At 38.0% G+C, this 20,889-nt stretch overlaps 2 protein-coding genes across 3 annotated transcripts in view; one reads left to right on the forward strand and one right to left on the reverse strand.

Moving 5' to 3' along the window:
• Positions 1-1,075: 1,075 nt before the first annotated feature.
• slc25a15a (solute carrier family 25 member 15a) lies at positions 1,076-16,786 on the reverse strand. Of its 2 annotated transcripts, none has more exons than XM_053507462.1 (7): positions 16,272-16,786; positions 14,638-14,717; positions 10,371-10,629; positions 4,798-4,938; positions 4,443-4,618; positions 3,641-3,799; positions 1,076-2,638 (listed from the first exon to the last, which is right to left on the reverse strand). In XM_053507462.1, exons 2-7 carry the CDS (start codon positions 14,690-14,692, stop codon positions 2,517-2,519), a joined length of 912 nt encoding a protein of 303 aa, XP_053363437.1. In that variant the 5' UTR covers positions 14,693-14,717; positions 16,272-16,786; the 3' UTR covers positions 1,076-2,516. The 2 variants fall into 2 exon arrangements, with proteins under 2 accessions (XP_053363437.1, XP_053363438.1); XM_053507463.1 differs by lacking the exon at positions 16,272-16,786 and adding an exon at positions 15,832-15,923.
• A 1,424-nt stretch (positions 16,787-18,210) lies between these two features.
• The window catches only part of foxo1a (forkhead box O1 a), a 33,787-nt gene continuing 31,108 nt past the window's right edge, over positions 18,211-20,889 (forward strand). Inside the window, exon 1 of the mRNA XM_053507335.1 lies at positions 18,211-20,628. Coding sequence (XP_053363310.1) covers positions 20,056-20,628 — 573 coding nt within the window. The 5' untranslated portion in view covers positions 18,211-20,055. The remainder of the gene's footprint in view (positions 20,629-20,889) is intronic.

Raw genomic sequence — 20,889 nt, forward strand, 5'->3', positions numbered from 1 at the left:
AAGGGTCAACACTACAAATATTGACTATTGCCAATAAAAGCCTTTGACACTCATAAAATGCTTGTAAATTATACTTCAGTATACAGTATAACAGCAACATCTGACAAAAGATCCAAAAACACTGAATCAGGAGACTTTGTAAAAACTAATATTTCAAAACTTTAATTTTCCTGAGTGTTCTCAGGAACAAGTCACAGCGTGTATTCACAAAACACTTAATTTGGTTTTCCAAATGCCCTGTGTTAAATTCTAATAGAACGAGCTTAAAGTATCCACCTAATTTCAGCAATTAAATTAAACAAGCCAACAAGTGTCCATAATTAAATTAAATAAGCATAAAGTTTCCATTATTAAAATTAACAGATTGAGGTGTCCACTTTTGATACACTGCAATTTACCAACAATTGTAACATGCTTATAAATGATGTAAAGACTGCAGTCACAAAAATAAATAGGCAAAGAGATAATAAAACCCTTATTATCTGTTTTATTTCGGATGCAGACATTCCATTGGAGCAGCCGATGATTAATTTTACTATGTCTAATGAAATGTATGAATGTCGTTGCATCTAACCAAAGAGCTTTTCTAAAATTGTAAAAGCGGCAACAGAAAAGGACTTTTTGGGTACATTCTCAGAAATATCCCTAACACATCCATATGTATCTCTAGACTGAGACCTTATTGATTTGGATGTAGATTTGTATCCTCTGCACTTGACTTTTGCATATTTATTATATGCCAATGACTATTCGTTAATTTCAGTAATTCAAGAATCATAGTACATTCTGTTTAAATTTAAGTGGACACTTGACCTTAAGTCATTGTGCATCCTGATTTCTTATATTGTAACACTTCCTACAGCCCGTGCCCAGAAGAATATCCATACAAATGATTTATGTTAATATGTTTCCTACAGTATCATCTGTCTGTCTTCAGGTTCCTCTAATAACTTATAATGACACAAGCTTAATTATAATCTCAGACTAATTAATTACTTCAGACACATCATGCATGCTTGTATGTTTCTCCCTCTCCCGGTTCGGGCGGTAATCATATTGAAGCACAGTGGATGAATGAATCAATAATTCTTTTAATTCATCTTAAAATGTAACAAATTTGGCCACTAATCTTAAACTTAACAGTGTTTAAAAATAATTTATATATAATTTTCCAGCATGATATTTCTCTATACAATTAAAACTGGAAACTGAAAAAAAAAAAAAAAAACTTAAATACAATAGTTATTTAGCACATTGTTTATATTCACAATAGCCCTGGGTCTCTTGGGAACCATTGTGCTATTGGTGGATTACTGTGGAAGTCTGCTGCTCCTGCAGATGCTGGGTATGTTGGGAGCCACAACACTGCTCATCATGGACACAAACTATCCTGGAATGTCAAGGTTTTGTTGTTCATTCACCTTGGTGGATTCCTTAACACTGCCAGAGGCCAAAAAGCACCAAGCTGAAAATTTCTGCACCAAAAAACAAAACCCTTTACGCTATACATCCAATTTTGTCCAATTTCTGGAGTGCTCAGGACAGTTTTGAACAAGTTTTCTGCACAAAGTCTATAATACATAAATATTAGTCTAGTGTGTGACCTACCCCTATTTATTGTGTTTAAGTCTTGCTGTATACCAGGTAGTGTAACTGGCTAACATAATTACAGCACATTATGCTAATCATCAGAGGCGTAGTGGTTAACACCATTGCTTGGCACCTCCAGGGTCCAGGTTTGATTCCCGTCTCTGTGTGCATGGAGTTTGCATGTTCTTCCTGTGCTTGGTGGGTTTCTTCCAGGTACTCCAGTTTCCTCCCACAATCCAAAGACATGCAGATTAATTGGCAGTCCCAAACTGCTTGTAATGTGTGAATGAGTGTGTGTGTGCATCCTGCGATGGATTGGCCCCCTATCCAGGGTGTACCCCCCGCCCCATGCCCTAAGTCCCCTGGGATAGGCTCCAGGCCCCCCACACCGCTGAATACATGATAAAGCGGTATAGACAGTAAGTGAGTGTGCTAAACATTCAAGTATGCAAAGATTGTATTTCATTTTAACAGAAAAGATTGAAATGTGTTAGTGAATTACTTTAAAATCCAATAAAATAAAATATGGCCTGTATGTTTTACTTGTGGATTTTAGATATACTATGGTCAAACACTATAAAAATATAATGAAAAATGTATTTTGCTTATATCACTTTACCATGTAAAGAAATAGAGGATATAAAAAATAAAAAAAAAAGGAGAAGAAAGGGCATCCTCCAGTTTACACACAGTTCAGGGGGGCAAATTAAAATCACCTGGCAGATAAAAAAAACTCAGGGACACGGACCAGACGATTACTAAACCCATACAAAACCATAAAACTATTACTGTATTCATACAGACAAAAAACATTTAAAATAATATTAGGCAGCATTAAAAGTATTTGGAAAAATCTTTTAAATTATAAAAGCAACTCTAACGTGCAAACAGCACAGATGGTTTAAAACGAATTAAGCACCCTTGTGTCAAACATCAAACTGCTTCATCATCAACTTGCGGCTAAGTTCATAGGCCAGAAAGAGTGCTCCGTTAGCAGGGAATGTCCGGATCATAGTCGGGGTTAGACCCGAGTACAGAGGCAGGACTCCTGGGGGAAAAAAGAAAAAAAAATTAGTCATATTAATGCTTTTCAAGCATACATTTTTGAGGAATGCTGACATTTATTTTTAATTTTTTTTAAGAGTTAACCATTACTTTGGAGATGCTTTGGAGTTTGCCCTTAGCACCTTGTTTCTCTGAGAAGCACTGAATTATCCCTTATTTAACTCACCAAGCTAATTTTGGAATACACTGTACAGTGGTACCTCGGCATACCAGGGCCTCACCTCACATAAAATTAAGAACTGAAATTTTGCAAGAAATTTGCCTCGGCATGCAAAGCACTGCATATGAGCAAACAAATGTACGAAATTTGCAAGTGTGTTATTTTTTTGCAATTAGTGCACGATTTATTGACGGCAAAGCACCATGGGTCCTAACAATGTTAGCAAGGACGATAGCCCTTTAACAAAAGGGCGCCACTTTTAGTTTAGTTTTTAAAGCAGCTGCTACTTTAAATAGTAGTAGCTATCAAATTTAAATAGCTTTAAATGAGGTTTAATGTATTTTTATTTTATATTTTACTGCTTTTACATGTCTTTTCTAAATGTTTTGATCATTTTTATATGCAAAAATATGATTATAGTGTTAACAGTGGGTAATATTGGTAATATTTTTGGGTGGCTGGAACGGATTATCTGGATTTGCATTATTTCCTGTGGGAAAAATTGTTTCGTAATACGAAAGTTCGCGTTAAGAACTCACCTCCAGAGCGGATTAAATTTGTACGCCAAGGTATCGCTGTACCTTAAACCTTTTAGGTAAAAAGACAATGAAAAAGGGAGGCCAGGGGTAGCTCAGTGGGTTAAGGCATTGGATTACGGTTCGGAAGATCCCAGGTTCAAACCCCACAACCAGCAAATTGCCACTGTTGGGCCCTTGATGAAGGCCCTTAACCCTCAACTGCTCAGATGTATAATGAGATAAAAATGTAAGTCGCTCTGGATAAGATCTGCCAAATGCCTAAATGTAAAAAGAGCTGCACGCTTACCTTCATGGCGTACAATGCCAAGAAACGTCTTTATAAATCCTTCTTGCTTCCCAGCCAGGGATAGAACTTGAATGCGGGATTTCACACAATCTATCGGATAGACAACTAACCAGAGAAGGGCTCCTCCAAAGCCACCGCTAAACATAAGCGGCCCAATGCCTGCCAAACAGATGTGCGGCATTACTCAACAGTGAAATGGCTACTTAGAAACTATAAGAAATCAACAGTTCTTTACTTCCTAAAACGGTTTCACATGCAAATCCTACCTCAGACACAGTATATTGCACTTTAGATAAATGTCACTTTGAAAAAAGAACACCAAAATATTTTAACTTGTATATTACGCACAGTGTAACAGTGTCTAAGTCTCTATAAATAGGGGATGCAGCACCACATCAACTGTGATTTTCTTTTTCAGTACATGTTTGTGGACTTCCAGTTCTCAGTTTGTCGCATGAAAACTTCCAAATTTGTCAATGGGTTTTGCAACAATGAAGTGTGTAATCATGTTTCCTGTTAAAGTCTAATCACAATCTTGTGACAGCTGACAGATACAGCCCAAAAAATATTACTTAAAGACATTACAATCCTAATTATTACATTTTGCTAAAAAGTGTGAATTCTTGAATACCCTGTATGATTTTAATTTCTGATACATGCAATCTTAAGAACATCAATTTAAAATAAAAGAAAAATGAAAACTTTAACCAAAACCAAAACCACCAATTAATTTCATTAAATTGCTGTGCTTTTGGGATTTGACTGAATAAAGCACTGAATAAGCAAATTACAGCCAGGTTACCTATGTCCTCTTTTTTCCTGTCCAAGACGTGGGCAAAAGCAGATCGGCTCAACTCGTAGCCTCCAAAGAAGCAGAAATAGCCAGGAATCTCACGAACTATAGTAGTAGACAGGCCTTGATAAAATCCTAGAGGCCCGTTTGTCTTTAAGACATGTCTAACCACCGACCACACAGTGCTGAAGAAGAAAAAAAAAATAAGACTCATTCATTTGTGGACAGTAATCCATATTGAAATGTTACTGTATATAAATATAAACTAAGAGCAACCAAGCTACCTTATGTGAACAATATATTATATATAGCATGTTTAAACTCAAGTAGTTGACTAAACTGCCACGCAGTAATAGTCAGTTACCTTTTCTGTCCACCAGCAATCTTGCCTGATGCTTCCATTTCATGCATAGCCTGCAGCCGACACTTGACTAGTTCAGTGGGACACAAAGCCATTGAGGAGAAGATGGAGGCCAGAGAGCCAGAGCAAGCCTTCTGAACATCACTAAAACACCACAGATCTTTCATGAATTAATACCAGAGGTGTCAATACAGAGGCTTCATAATTAGAAATGTTCAGCTTACATTTTGTTACATATTTACACCAACTAAATAATAATGAACAATCAGGCCTGATCTGTACAGCAATTTTAATATGCACCGGAACTAAATTAAGTCAACTTGTGACCTAAGTACATTTGTAGAAGCACGTGTTGTCCCATCAAGACAACATATACAACCAGGGAGAGTGAAGACCATGATGTACTTTCCTTGAGACACATGATGCAGCCAACTGATTTTTTTTTTTTTAACTGCTGCTCTTGCAATAGTGGGGATGGTGTAAGACTCTCCGAGGAAAGCACTATCTACCCCTTTTGCTTGCACGAGCCCACAGATGCCCATGATTGGCTAGTGTTGCTAAGATTGACATGAGACAGCATGTATGCCATTCTTGTCCACTAATTAAGCACGGCCAATGCACTCTGAATACCTGGCTATGGATAGCTGTAGCATCACCATGGAATCAAACTTATGATCTCTGGATGATGAGTTAAACACATTTCTGTTACGCCATTAAAGGAGCCACTAAAACATTCAAGTAACTTTTAAGAAAAGAATTATAAATACAGTACGTTTCCATAATTCATGTGTCTTTTTGATGCAGCAAACCCGAAAGACATAAACCACAATAGCTGACAATATTGTGCTTTTATGGCAGAAATTTTATTTTATGACTGATTATGACATTTATGACATTATGGTAGATTCATTCGTCAATTTACATCAACTGTTTGTGATCTACAGTTACAAGTAAGTCTGTACAACACTTAGGTAGGTTTAAACCTACGTGCACTTACTGGCTTTTTTCATTACATGCACTTACCACACAGGTCATTTTATAAACAAGTAATGGATTAATTTAACACTTTTGTTATACACAAGATATCAACCACAGTACAAAACAGCCATCAAGGACCTGTTAGTTTTTCCAGATTAACAGGGACACCGACATGGATGTAACATTGTAGTCAGTTTTGCACTGGTACGAGTGTATAAAATAAAGTAGTACAACACTATCAGTAGTACACCGAGTACTGAATACCAAGAAAATTGGCTTACAAAGCAAATATGAAAATGCATAAATGAGCATATTTCTATAATTAAAATATCCAATGATAAAAAACAAAAGGTACCTGTATTTAATAAAGTGTCTGTTTTAGTTCACTGTAAGACATTAAGGACTTGGCTTACTGTTAATTAAATAAAATGCAATGACAACAGTGTAATGACTACAATGTACCAGCCCTTAAACTGCTCATTTAGTAATTAAAGAAAATTGGAAAGAAACAAAAAATCTGTTCTTAGTTGCTGTTATTTTAGTGCCATTAGCTTTTCTTGTAAAAAGCATGATTACAATGATTTATTTTAAATGTAATAATGTATAATAAAGTTTGATTGAGATAGTTAACAGGATTATTATAATAAAAGAAGCATATGACATTTTATCATGACATAAAAATATGAAAAACATGAAAAAAATAGTTGCATAGCTGTGCTTGGCATTATAGGCATGCATATGGCAGTGTGTATATTTTTCCCATACTTTCATTTAACAAAACTGTGTAAAATAAAGACACCAGCCACTTTATTAGAAACACTCATTTACCTGCTCATTCATGCAATTATCCAGTCAAGTGCAACACGTAAGGATCACACATACAGGTCAAGAGCTTCAGTTAATGGTCACATAAGTATCAGTAATAAGTTGTAATCTACAGAAGAGACTTTGACCCTGTCATGGTTGCTGACATCAGTATTTCCAAAACTGCAGATTGCTGCAGAACAAGTTTTTCCACACACAGCAGCTGGTAGAGTAAGGCCACAGAGTAAAGCTTCAAGCTATTATTGGGATCATAATTTACTATTTAAGTCGTCAGACACATTTTTGATTAGATGTAGAACACAGTAACAAGTAACTATACTAACATATAACACATGTTAGCTCAGCTAACATTAACTCTCCCGGGGTAACTCCAGGTTCCTTCAAAGCACAAGTGCATGGATGCACCGTGTGGATTTGTTTCCTCCCTCTTCAAACACACTAAATCTCATCCATGACAGCTTCCATAATTGGCAAATGAGCTAAATCAGGGTTCAGGTTTGATTTTTTTTTCTTCCATTGGCAACCCGTACCATGCTTGCTGGAGAGCAAGTTGGTAATTACTTGGCAGATGGTAAAGCTAGGTGATATGGACAAAAATACAGTGAAACCTCGGATTGCGAGTAACACGCTTTGCAAGTGTTCCGCAAGACGAGCAAAACATTTTTTTTAAATAAAATTTTACTTTAATAACAAGCAAGTCTTGGTTTACAAGCACAGAGTATCATGTATCACGCAAGTGCTTGTTTTGATGCCGAGCGTCACATGATCACAACTGAGCCAATGTTTTTTATTTCTCTTGCGTTGCAAAATTGCTGGTAATCATCTCTCCTGCTGGGTCTTAGTGCGCGTCTCTTACTGGTATAATTAACATCCGTGCACGTGTGTACTGTTTACTATAACACTGTGACCACGTGTGTGTGTGTGTAAAACATTTAATTTTGTGTTTACAGCATGCGTGTACTGTTTTTGATAACACACATGCGCGCGTGTAAAGCAAAAGAAAGTCTCATTAATAGGTTAAAAATCAATTTTCTCCCTTAGCCTGTGCACGCGCAATATGACACAGTGCCGGTTTACACACTCACTCTCTTTCTCGCCTTTAGTGTTTGTGTGTGTGCGTTTGTGTACATGCACGGTGTTAAATTACACGTGTACACACATAACGAGAGGCCAAAACACGCACACACACAGACACACACAGCGCCTGCGCGCATAAAAGGAAACACCTATCTGTCAGGCAAGGTAAAGTGCAGATTAACGAATAATTTGAGTTTCCATAATTTCTTATGGGAAAATTCAATTTGGTTTACAAGTGTTTTGGAATACGAGCCCACTTCCAGAACGAATTATGCTCATAATCCAAGGTTCCACTGTATTACAATAAATGTTATGATAAATTTATCCATACTGATTGATGTCATTGATATCGATATCCAGATTTCATAAGATTTTACAGTTTTCTTATTCTGGATGTATAAACCAAATGTTACTTACTGTTCTTTTTTTAATTAAAAGATAATATGAAAAATACAATATATAAAAAATATTGGAGTATATAAGACGTTAAACAAATCTACATGGAGGAATCCTTCTTTCTCCAGTGCATTAACTGGCATCGTATCTTTAGCCGACATGATATAAATTACAGCCTGCTATTTTGGTGATGTAAAAAATAACTTTTCTGGTTTTGTTTGGGTTTCACAGATGACCTTCCATAAAAATACTTTTTATTTTTCTTCCAAGAACCATGCCACAGAGTATCTGAAACCATAACAACCGTAAAATGCTTAGTGTCTGAGCCTGTGCACATCATTCTCTTCTTCATATCACTGACTTTCAGGTTCTGCACTACTGTGCGGTTGAAATGTTTTCAATTGTTTTATTTTTTTGTGATTTATGTTTCTATGTTATGGAACAATGCTGATTTCTAAACTACGAAATAGCACATATGGCAATAGGTAATTAAGTTACAAGTCATTTGTTATTTTAAGACACAAAAGGTCAGCTGTTCTGAAATAGTTCTTGCAAGAACAGCATTGTCAAGTGCATTTGCAAAAACCATCAAGCACCATGATGAAACTTTCTCTTATGAAGACCTTCCCAGGAAAGCAAGACCAAAACTTAGATCTGCTGCAGAGGAGAAGTTCATTTAGAGTCACCAGCCTCAAAAATTAACAAACAGCACCTCAATATTAACTGTTCAGATTAGATTATTGCATATTTTGGATGCCTTTAGTATTGTTTTAACATGTAGAAAGACATTAAAATCAAGAAAGGTCATATAATTAGAAGGTGTGTCCAAACTTTTGACTGGTAATGTACATTATAAAGGACAGGCATCAACCCTACTTTTACATGTGAGGTAATGGCCCCTAAAGCCTTAACTGAATATTGTTTAAAAGCTGCTTCAATGCTGGATGGCTTTCACTTTTTGTGATTTACAGTTACTAGTCTGTGCGACTAACTGCTCGGTCTCTTTGTTTCTAGCCTACGTGCACTTATTGGCTTTTTTCTTTACATGCACCCATCACAAGGGTCATGTGTTGCATATATAAACATGCAATGAATTAATGTAATATTTATTCATTGCATGAGCAAGTGTCAACTTAACACTTGAATGCTCTTTACTTTACACTCTACAGTGGTACCTCAGCATTAGAATGACTTTGAAGGTTTTCGCCGGCTAAGTTGCGCATTTGTCCGGGAACTGTTCAACACGTTTGCATCAGTGGAAAACCAAAAGAAGCCAATTTACATATTTTTTAATGGGTCTTTTTCATGTTGCGAAAGATTTAGTGAAGACATAGCAACATGGGTTCCAAGAATGTTAGCAAGGTAAAAAGCGAGCCATTTTTAGTAATGTTTTTTTTTTTTTAAAGCAGCTGGTGCCAAGAGTAATCATAAATTAAGGTTTGGTGAGGTTTAATGTCTATTTATTTCATATTTTACCCAATGAACATGTCTTTTCTGAATGTTTTAATTGTTTTTATAGATATCTTATTGTTTTAAAATATGATTATAGTGTTGGAAACTGGTAATATTTAACCAGTATAAACATTTTTGGGTGGCTGGAACAGATTAACTGCATTTACATTGTTTCCTATGGGAAAATCCATTTTGCAATACAAAATTTAAGAACTTAACTATGCCGAGGTATCACTGTATGTGTATTCGGCTGTGGTTTCGACTGCAAACAGTGAAACAAGCTGGGACTGGATGGTGGCATATTCTGCATTTTTCATTAAACTGCCCTTTAATATACTTTGGCTAAAGCAAACAGAACTCAGTGTGACCATTTACTCTCAGCAGGTTGTTCAACAAATATAAAATTAAAAATTTAAATAAAAACCCTTACAAGCAAGCTGCTCTGTCCTATTTTATCAATAATTGCCTCAATTCCTGCACACTATTTCAGTTGTTGTGTCCCATATCAATGGTGCAATTGAACTTTACACTTTTTAAATGATTAGCTCTTTCCATGTTACTTGTAGCACATGTCATTATCAACAGATATGACAGGCTGTTTATGGGACAGAGAGGGAGCACGCTTGGTGTTATAAGCAATTTTCACTTGGTCAATCAGGCAAATGGATGAGGAAATTTACTTCTAAATCTTGGGTGAGTGTTAATACAGGATCAAGCCCAGAACCCTTTAACCTTACACATCTTAATGATGCATCCATGTGTATGTGGCCCCTCATCTTATTATCTAAAAAACATAATAATTATAATAATAATCATAATAATAATAACAATAATTAGCAATGTCTGACCTGAGCTCTGCTTTTCTGTCCATGCCAACCACAAAGCGTACAACATTCTGGCAGAAGCCGTAGCTCATGAAGAGGACCGCATTCTCAGCAATGTTAGCCATCAGAGCCGGGGTAGTGCCATGATACAGACCACGCAACCCCACCTGCTTTGAGATGGACACAAAGCAGTGCACAAACCCACGGTACATCTGGGGAAATGTCTGCATCTTGACCTTGGCGGTATCAAATGGCTGGCCACACATCACACATGCTATACCACCTTCAGCAAAAAAGAGAGAAAAGGGCACCAGTGACATGACTGAAAAATGGACAAAAACTAAATCTGTACCTAAATCTTTCATTTTAATTTTAATCATGTTTGTACTATGGCATTTTAGGGCCAGTATTAAAAAAAAAAAAAAAAGTCGAAAATAGCCCTGATGGTGAACCCTTCGTGCACTTACTCTGAGACCATGTCCTTCAAGTTTGTGTAGGTTTTTTTTATTTATTTTTTTTATTAACAATTTCTTGCAATAATTTTGAAATTGTTTGTTAATTCAATTGTAAACTACTTATTATTACTACTCAAAGTAGTGTTTTTTTTCTTATACAGTCTTATGCAAGTCTTCTTGGAAATAGAAAAAAAATGCACAATATTTTCAGCATACATTGATGCATAGTTACTTTTTATGCCATAAATTAAACATAAAAATTAGAAAACATCAATTAAATAAAAAATAGAGTTTGTGCACCCTAACAGTTCCAGAGTCTCAGATTCTTTTTTACAAGGTTTCAGACCTTAATCAGCTCGTTAGATCTGATGCATGGCAACAGCTGTCATTAGTAAATGCCAATGCCGAAGCTTTACAAATACTTTGACTCTTCAAACCTTTCACACAATTGCAGACACTCAACAACCATGTGTTCCTCCAAGCAGCTGTGTAAGACTCTGAAAATGAAAGTTATTGATGCCCACAATGCAGGAGAAGGCTACAAGATGATAGCAAAGCGTTGTCAGGTTTCCACAGTGAGAAATGTAATTAAGAGAGAGCAGTTTAGGGGAAATGTGGAGGTCAAGGTGAGATCTGGACGACTAAAAAACTCTGAGATAACTGCTCTAATGCTGGTCAGAAAGCCAAATCAAAACACCCATTTGACTGCAAAAAAACTGCCCGAAGATTTAGCAGACTCAGGAGTGGTGGTGCGTCGTTCTCATGACCTTTATGGAAGAGTCAGCAGAAGAAAACCTTACCTGCGTCCCAATCATGAAATCAAACATCAGAAGTATGCAACAGAACATCTACAGAAGCCTGATGCATTTTGGAAACAATTGCTGTGGACTGAAAGTTTAAATAGACCTCTTTGGCCACAATCAGCAAAGGCATGTTTGGAGGGAAAAAAGGAGAGGCATTTTATGAAAAGAACAACTTGCCAATTATTAAGCATAGCGGATAGATCTATTATGCTTTGGTGTTGTGTTGCAGCCAGTGGCACAAGAAACATTGCACGGGTGGAGGGAAGAATGGATTTCACTAAATAACAGCAAATTCTGGAGGTAAACATCACATCATCTGCAAAAAAGCTGAAGCTGAAAAGAGGATGGCTACTACAACAGGACAATGATCTTAAACATACCTCTTAAACAAAAATCCACTATGGAATACCTCAAGAGACGCAAGCTAAAGGTTTTGGAATGGCCATCACAGTCAATGATGTTTAAATCCCCTGATTTAACCATCATTGAAAATTTGTGGGTAGATCTTAAAAGAGTTGTGCATGCAAGACGATCAAAGGATATTACAAAACTAGAAGCCTTTTGCAAGGAAGAATGGGAGAAAATCCCAAGTACAAGAATTGAAAGACTTTTAGCTCTTTATAAAAAGCGTTTGCAGGCTGTGATATTTGCCAGTGGTGCCCAAACTTTTGCACAGTGCCACAATGAATCTAAAGTAACTATGCATCAATGTTAGCTGAAATATTGTTTTTCACAATAATTTTTTTTTCCATTTCCAAGAGAGACTGTGTTAACATCTTTTCAATTAAAAAAAAAAAAAAATCACCAAAATCTGTTGTCAAGGGGTGCCCAAACTTTTGCATAAGACTGTATCATACATTATGACTTATGTACAGTTTCTCCTAAAATCTATTATTCTTTTTAAACTGTGGTCCCATTATGCCATAATATGTTTAAAAATATGTAGACCACAGCAATACATCCTTTCTCCTGCATGAGTAAGGTCTATAAAACCACCTTACTAAACTAGTCTGGCTTTAAAAGAACAGATATGCAAACTTGTTCAGAGAATTATTGGCGAAATATATTTTAACTAATTGGTGACTACATAACCAGGACAGCATGTACCCTTCCAGCGCCTTTTTTGGTTTAGTAAATGCATTGTATTTTAAGGAAGAGCCGTTAAGACACATTTTAACTATAAGCCACTGGGGTCAGATCTGTACACCACCTAAATATAATAACTTTATCAGTGACTTTTCAGGAGGGAATTATGCTTAAATATGATAGGGTTTTATCTGTTGGTGATTTTAATATTCACATCTGTTGTCCTAACAAAGTTTTTGTCAGTTACTTCTTAATTCTTATTTATTTTTTTAGCCTAGTACAGTGTGTGGCAGGTCCTACATATGTTTTTCTGAGATCCCGCTCCCCTGTCCAACGATTAAACAGTGTGTATCAGCAGCGTTGTGTCATTCTTTCAATTCCTCTATTACTGTACATTTATGTGCAGCTTTTAATAAAACTTCTGAGCTATATCAGGTACTTGTTTTTGCATATTGTTGAGGTTTTTACATCTTTATTTAGTGTTACTTAATATTGTATCTGGAATAACAATGCACCTTTCAGAACGTTGCACTCTAAACTTAAAATCTGTACCTTAGACCCTTGTGCTGCCAGACATGAATATAGGAAAGCTGCATGCTCTGCTGATTTTAACCAGTTTCAACATGTTTCCCTTCCCTTTTTGGGCATATGAAACTTTCATTCTGGCCTATTGATGGTATCCCTTTTCAATTTTAACTGGTTCTGCTCTGGACTGGTTCAGATCATACCTAATGGACAAAATTTTTTCGGGTGGTCATGGTGACTCTGTATCCTCCTTAGCAGCTCTCACACATGGGGTTCCTCAAGGGTCTATTCTCTGTCTGTTGTTATTTTCATTTTAATAACTTTTTGTTTTTTCACTTGGACCCGGTGGAGCTTGTGTTGGCCCTTTTATAGAGACATGTTCCCTTAAATCACATGAAAAGCCAACTGCTAGAAACACTGCTAGAGTGTTTATTGGACAGTGATTTTAAACTGAATACGCAAATTAACTATTATTAAAATTAGCGTTTTGTTAAGCTAAGCTGTTATTAACAACAACAAAAAAAGATTTTGAAAAGGTTATGCACGTTTTTATTGCAAGTCAGCCTGATTATTATAATGCCCTCTATGCTGGTGTGGTTCAAACCTCTCATGCACGTTTGCAATTGGTCCAAAAAAGCTGCTGCGCGTTTTTAATAAAAACACATAAGCTGGAACACATTCCTGTCCTGGCATCCGTACACTAGTTCCCTGTGCAGTTCAGGCGAAAGGTCTAATAGCCAGGTCTGGATAATCTAGCACCCCTATTATATTTCTGACCTTTTTAAAACCACAGTCCAGCACAGACTCTCAGGTCTGGTGATCAACTTTTACTGACAGAGTCGGAGCGATTCAGTAGTAGCACCTAAACTCTGGGATGAGCTAGCCCTGTACATCAGGTAGGCCCCAACTCTTCCTAGTTTTAAATCTTTCCTCAGGACCTTTTATACTGTGATACAGAATTTAAGAATTTAATACTGTGAGAGGTAATTCTTTTCCATGTATTTATTTATTTATGTATTTTTATTTGTTGTTTCATTTACTTGTTATGCAATGAGGACGGGCAACCTTGTTATTTATTGTTTTATTTAGATTTGATTAGAATTTCTTATTAATGGGGTTAAACATTAATCTTATTAATGTTTATATAGTCTTTTACTATGTCTGCAGCCATTTTAGGATTGAACAGCACTTTGTTCAACTCTGTTGTCTTAAATGCCTTTTATAAATAAATTTGACTGTCTCTCTGAGTTTTTTTGAAGAAAAACATGTTTTTTTTTTCCATTATTCCAAAGTAAAAGAAAAAACATAATCCTATAATACAGTGAAATCCACTAAACTACCACTGGCTCTGCAATATTTCTAGCCGAATAAAATACGTGTAAGTTCGTGCATAGTAATTATATTATATGGAAGACTACATACCACAAGCGCCAGCTGATAAATCAATCATGGCTTGAATGACTGGACTTGGTGCCATGGTTTTGTAAGCTCCGTGTTACCACCTGTCAAAAACACACAAAATTAAAGGTATCCATACTTTACATAACCAACAATGTAAAAAAGTTGTATTTTCTTTTTTAAAGGCCATCCTCATCAAGTGAGGGTAGACTATGGTTCGAATGGTCTGTTTCCCAGAAATCCTGATACAGGTCCACACTTTCACTGTCCACTCTACAAAGTTATCATGTTTCATCCATTACGTCGGAGTGTGTAAGACGTTTGAATGCATGTTATTCATTAGGCAGTTCTATAAAACCTTGTACACTTGAAAAACCCTCAATTCATAAACCAATACTTAGGTTTTTTTTTGGAACCACAGGCCAATACTAATGCGTAGGCAAGTCTAAGATTTAAAAGAAGATAATTATGTGAGAATGTAGCTTGAACACAATTTTTCTAATTAGGTTTAGTTAAAATGCAAAACAGGACTGGGTTCAGGATCTTTAATAACAGCCTTGATTTATCTTTTCAGGAATATGAGCAGGATGGCACCATTAAACACATTCTCTTACACAGCTAATTATGCAACTAACATAACAGTAACAGGAAGACACCAGTCAAAAGTTTTTAACAATTTGGATTTATTTATCTAGATTCTAGAACAATACTGGATTTTATTTAAACTATGAAACCATATGGCATTAGGTAATTAATTAACAGCAACAACAACTGTCATGGGTTAGTTAAAGACATGAAGGTCAGTTGTTCTGGAATAGATCTTGTAAGAACAGTATTGTCAAGTGCATTTGCAAAACCCATCAAACTGGCTCACATAAAGACCTTCTCAGGAAAGCAAGACCAAAACGTACCTCTGCTGCAGAGGAGAAGTTCATTTAGAGTCACCAGCCTCAGAACGTACCAATTAACAAACAGCAGCTCAGACTAGAAACGTTATGAAGCCTTTACAGAGCATAAGCAGCAGGCACATCTCAATATCAACTCTTCAAATTAAATTATTGCGCAATTTGAACGCCTTCAGGATTGTTTTACAATGTAGAAAGAAAGAAAGAAAAATCAGAAAAGATTATGGAAATAAAGGGCATGTCAGTTGAAATATTTTCTTGCATAACTTGGATTTAAAATCTGCAAGCTTCACCATGGCATGGGCACACTCACCTGGGGAATCCAGTCAGCCACTTGTGTAAACCCGAAGGACAGACATGTGTTAAAGTCCCACGAGAGAGAGAGAGAGAGAGTCCCTGCTCTTTCTCTCACAGCGATCATATTGTCCTCATTGTGATGTTTAATGTAAATATTAACTAATGCCCTTAACACAGAACAGACAGCTTTAGCCGCTGAGCAGGTGAGTGTGTAGGTCACACACCTATACACTCACACCAGTTCTGCTCACTACTTGGACAAACTTAAGACGCTAAAACCGGAATATACTTAAAGATCTTAGAGAAGACATATGGCCACTTACACAACCATAAAGCATAAAAATTCATCTAAACCCTGATATTTGTTTAACATTCAAGGGCACATCGTAGAGTGTACGTGTTTAGACAAGTATGCATTTCCGGGTTCCTTCAAGGACGATCGACCTTCACACTTACCGTATTTTATTGTGTTAGATATTTCAGGTGTGTATTCCACATCTAATCCGAGCGCCGCAGTTCAAGAGATCACAGAGTACTGAAAGCAGTTCAGCGGCTTTCGCAGTGTGTGTGTGTGTGTGTGTGTGTGTGAGTCGATAAGGGTGTGTGACGAAGCCTGATAACCTCTGACACGTGGACACGCATGCATTTCAGTGTAAACACCGATATGCATTAACTAACACACACCCAGCCTGATCTCCGTGTTGCCGGTGTTTTGCGCAGATGAGGTAGGAAGATCCCCAGGTCTAACCTTGATCAGAGCCCGTATGTGAAAAGATACAAATCGATCGGATGATGAGACGGACGACAAGCTAACAGGAATGAACACACTGCTCGTATTTTCTTATCTACTGTATATCTCCATTCACACTTTGGCTTGTTACTGGTTCTTGACCAGCTGCGCGTTAAGGTCGCGAGACAAGGAGCAGGAGGTCCAGCTCCATCTTGCTTTTGGGTCACGTGCTATCAGAGGCGCGTTGTTTCCGTTACTTCTGGGGATTTTACGCATTTTCAACACACGCTGCGTGCGCATCTGTGTTAGCTTAAACATCCAGAAAACCGTAAAAAAAACGTACGCCTTAAATGTACGCGCATGGGAAAATATATAACACAGTTACACCTACACCTTTACTTTCAGTAATATACAGCAGATTCTATAAGCTATGTTTATAATATATATAATTTCTATGTTAACTAGAAATTCTCCCATCTGCATGTTTCATTACCTGGTTTATTTTTAGCATTTTTTTCCCTAACCTTGTAGATTTTCGTATCTACGTGAAATAAGACACATCGGAATGACTGAAACGGAAATTGATAAACGGATTAAAAAGTGTATAAAAGTATGTAAATGTTAAACGCGCATGATTTGCGTCACTTGCACGAAACCGGAAGTATTGCCAAATATTAATTGCTCTAAAAATCACGTGATGTATGTTTTAAGCTGCCGCTTTATTTGAACAAATTGATTAGTTGTGAAACAAACAAGAATTATTCGCGAAAAAAAAATGCATAAAAAATCCTTCCGTTTATTTTGGCGGATTTTCCAAATCAAATAAAAAGTTTAATTATTGTAAAAAAAAATAATAAAAAAAAAACAACATTCAGCTATTACAATAATTATACATTTACTGTGATTCTTCGTGGTAAAATACAAGTCAAATACATCTTTAAAAGAATGCACAAACTGAATATTTTCATTATATAATTGTCAATTACTTTTACCTGGGTCCGGGTTCAATTCCCGGATTGCGTGTGTGTATTGAGATCATGTTTTCCCCGTGCTTGGTCGGTTTTCTCCTCCTATTCCGGTTTCCTCCCACAGTCTAAAGACATGCAGATTAGGCTGAATCGTGTTTCCAAATTGCCCCATGATGTGTGAATGTTTGTGTGTGTGCCCTGTGATGAATTGGCACCCCATCCAGGGTCTCATGCAAGTCTCCTGGAATAGGCTCCAGGCCCCCCTTTTGCCCAGAAAGGCCTAGCCCTGACCCATCAAGGCATGGGCTCCACTTACCCTCTGAAGGTGTGCAGTCAGTAGCAGATGCTTTAGGCCTGTAACGTGTGAGGTGGGGCCCCCATGGATCGTGATTGAGATATGGAGAGTTTAGAGGCCAAATCAGCACCTCCATCTCTTTCTTAAGTAAGCAACACACATTCAATTCAATTTTACTTAAATTCAAATTTAATTTGTCACATACAGAACCATACACAGTATGAAAATATAGTGCTTTTAACAATGAGCAAACTACAAATTAATTACACTAGATAAACACTACAAAGATGGCTGTGGTCGTTTCAGGTTGGATAAAGACTGAAAGCTGCGTGTCCAGGGCAAACTAAACAACAAGGAGATAGTGATTAATACGTGCAGTACCACCACAACCCTATGGGGGGAGGGGGGGCTGACTATCAGTTAGTAAGATAAGGAACTGGCGTAATACAAGCCTAGGAGTATAAAAACTACGACTATTTAAACAATAAATCGACTTAGGTGTACCTCCAGCTTTTTGCAGAACTTTTGTTTCAAAATAGCCCTAATTTTTAGGAGACAAAATGCAGAAAAGCAAGTAAACAGATCAGCAATGAATGAAACACATACATACATGAGATATGACACATGAGAAACAATAAATAGTCTATGTTAATTCATTATTTTATATGGATTTAATAAATTAATTCATTGAAATACACATTCAGATACATATAAAGGCACACAAAGCATTAAATACATCACCGTCGTCTTATTGTCTATACTTGATCGGCCTGGAGCCTATCCCAGGAGACTTAGGGCAAGAGGCAGACGCACCCCTGAATATGGTCAGAATTCATAGCAGGGTACACACACACACACACACAGACACACACACACACACACACACACACACACACACACACACACACAAGGGGCAATTTAGGAAGACAAATTAGCCTAACCTGCATATCAGGTATTAAATATCAAATACAGTATAAATAAAAAAATTATAATATATCCGCATGAATTATTTCTATTTTTGACACATTAAGAAAAGTTAGAAAATACCTCATAGCAGTATAAATGATGTTAGAATAGCGGCATAGGCAGAGAACCGACTTGGCAGTTTTAATATCGACCACAAGGTGGCGGTATGGTCACATTAAACTTATTTTTGTGCGCTTCAAACAAAACTGCTTATTATCTACTAAACTGAGTCGCAATAACAAACCACTGGCACTGAACAGTCTGTGGAACACACAGCTGTACTATGCCACAGGAGTGCATCACTATGGCAGTGGTTTTTGACTGTTACTGCAGACCAAATAATTACATGTTTGACTTAAGACAAGTTAAATAGAAAGGGCCTAGTAGATTGTGGGAAGTTTTGTTTGTTTGTTTCTTTAAAGAGCTGCTCTTACTTATTTTCTTGATATCATATCACTTGTTTCACTACAGGGTCCTAGTTTCTAAAAGGCCGAAATGTGGTACTGTCATCATTGTTATTATCATTATTATTTCGTAGTGGCGAATTATATTAACTGATGTAAACATTTATCTATCATGTTAAGAATTTGAATTTGTTAGACAGCCCTGGACTTCAGAACGGTCTAATACTGTATATATTCTCATGTGACTTGACCTGTTCCTAGATAACACTCATTCATGTTTATTAACGCTAATTAAAGCCTCCACGTGCACATAAAGCGCGCGCTGTGACCTGGAGCGCAGTGTGTGTGTGTGTGTGTGTGTCTCTCTCTCTCTCTCCACACTCCTCCTAATGAAATGTGTTTACTAGTACTGGGCGGAACAAAGCGCTGTTTTTGTACCGTTTCGCTTTCAAACAGCTTCTATGATTGGATGACGCTATCTGCCAATCAAGCGTGGGCGGTATCAGCTGACCAATGATAGATGTGTTCCAGTAACGCCGATCGCGCGCTGTGTCTCTCTCACTCATATACACACGCGCGCGCACACGCACGCACGCACACAAACACACGCGCAGTGACAGGAGCACGCACGAGCGGAATACTTGCTTGAAACTTTGACCACAAGTTCATAACAGAGCCTTCAGATGGCAGGAACTTTCCGACGCCTCGCGGTTTGACTCACGGCTTCGACGCGCGTTATTAACTAATGTAGTGTTGTTCACTTCTTAGGAAACTTGAATATTTGCTTCTCTTTTTTTGGTGTTTAATCCGCGCTCTCTTGCCCGAGTCACTCTCGCGCGCCGCTAACTCTATGTGACGCGGGGCGTTTGTCGGTACCATGGCGGAAGCGGCCCAACAGCAACCACAGCTGGTCGACATCGACCCGGACTTTGAGCCCCTGTCGCGGCCCCGGTCATGCACTTGGCCGCTGCCCCGACCCGAGTTCACAAACCCCGCAGACTCGAGCACGAGCTCGCCGGCCCCGTCTGTCAAGCACGAGATTAGCGGCACCGCGGACTTCCTCAGTCTGCTCGAAGAAACCGAGGACTATGCTGAAGACAAGCCGCTTGTCTTGTGCACAGATTTCCAATGCCAAGAAAACTGCGGGCACCGACAGCAGCAGCAGCAGCGGCCGCAGATCCCCGGCGCTTCGCTCCCTCCGCAGCAGCAGCAGCAGGTGCCGTTACTTTCCTCCTCTTCCTCCACAGCGGCGGCGGCTGCGGCGCAGAGGAAGAGCGGCTCGGCCCGGCGCAACGCCTGGGGCAACATGTCATACGCTGACCTGATCACCAAGGCCATCGAGAGCTCGCCCGAGAAACGCCTGACCCTTTCGCAGATCTACGACTGGATGGTGAAGAGCGTGCCTTACTTCAAGGACAAGGGCGACAGCAACAGCTCCGCCGGCTGGAAGGTATTTATGCCGTGTGTACAGGGTACTGAGCAGCCCACCACGCGGGTAGTGCATCTCAACTGCATGTGCATGAGTTTTTAAGCGTCACTGGTTTAACCACATGGGCAGTACAACAGGTCTCTTGCTGCAAGTGTGTCCCACTGCCAGTCAGTCACATGACAGGTCCCGAGTAAAGTTAGACATGAAGTGTCTGCTGATGAGGAGCATTCCTGACTCTGGATGCTCACATATAGTGTACAGTTGTGTCGTGGTGGTAAAATG

The sequence above is a fragment of the Clarias gariepinus genome, chromosome 11 (genome assembly GCF_024256425.1).
Source record: "Clarias gariepinus isolate MV-2021 ecotype Netherlands chromosome 11, CGAR_prim_01v2, whole genome shotgun sequence".
Lineage (NCBI taxonomy): Eukaryota > Metazoa > Chordata > Actinopteri > Siluriformes > Clariidae > Clarias > Clarias gariepinus.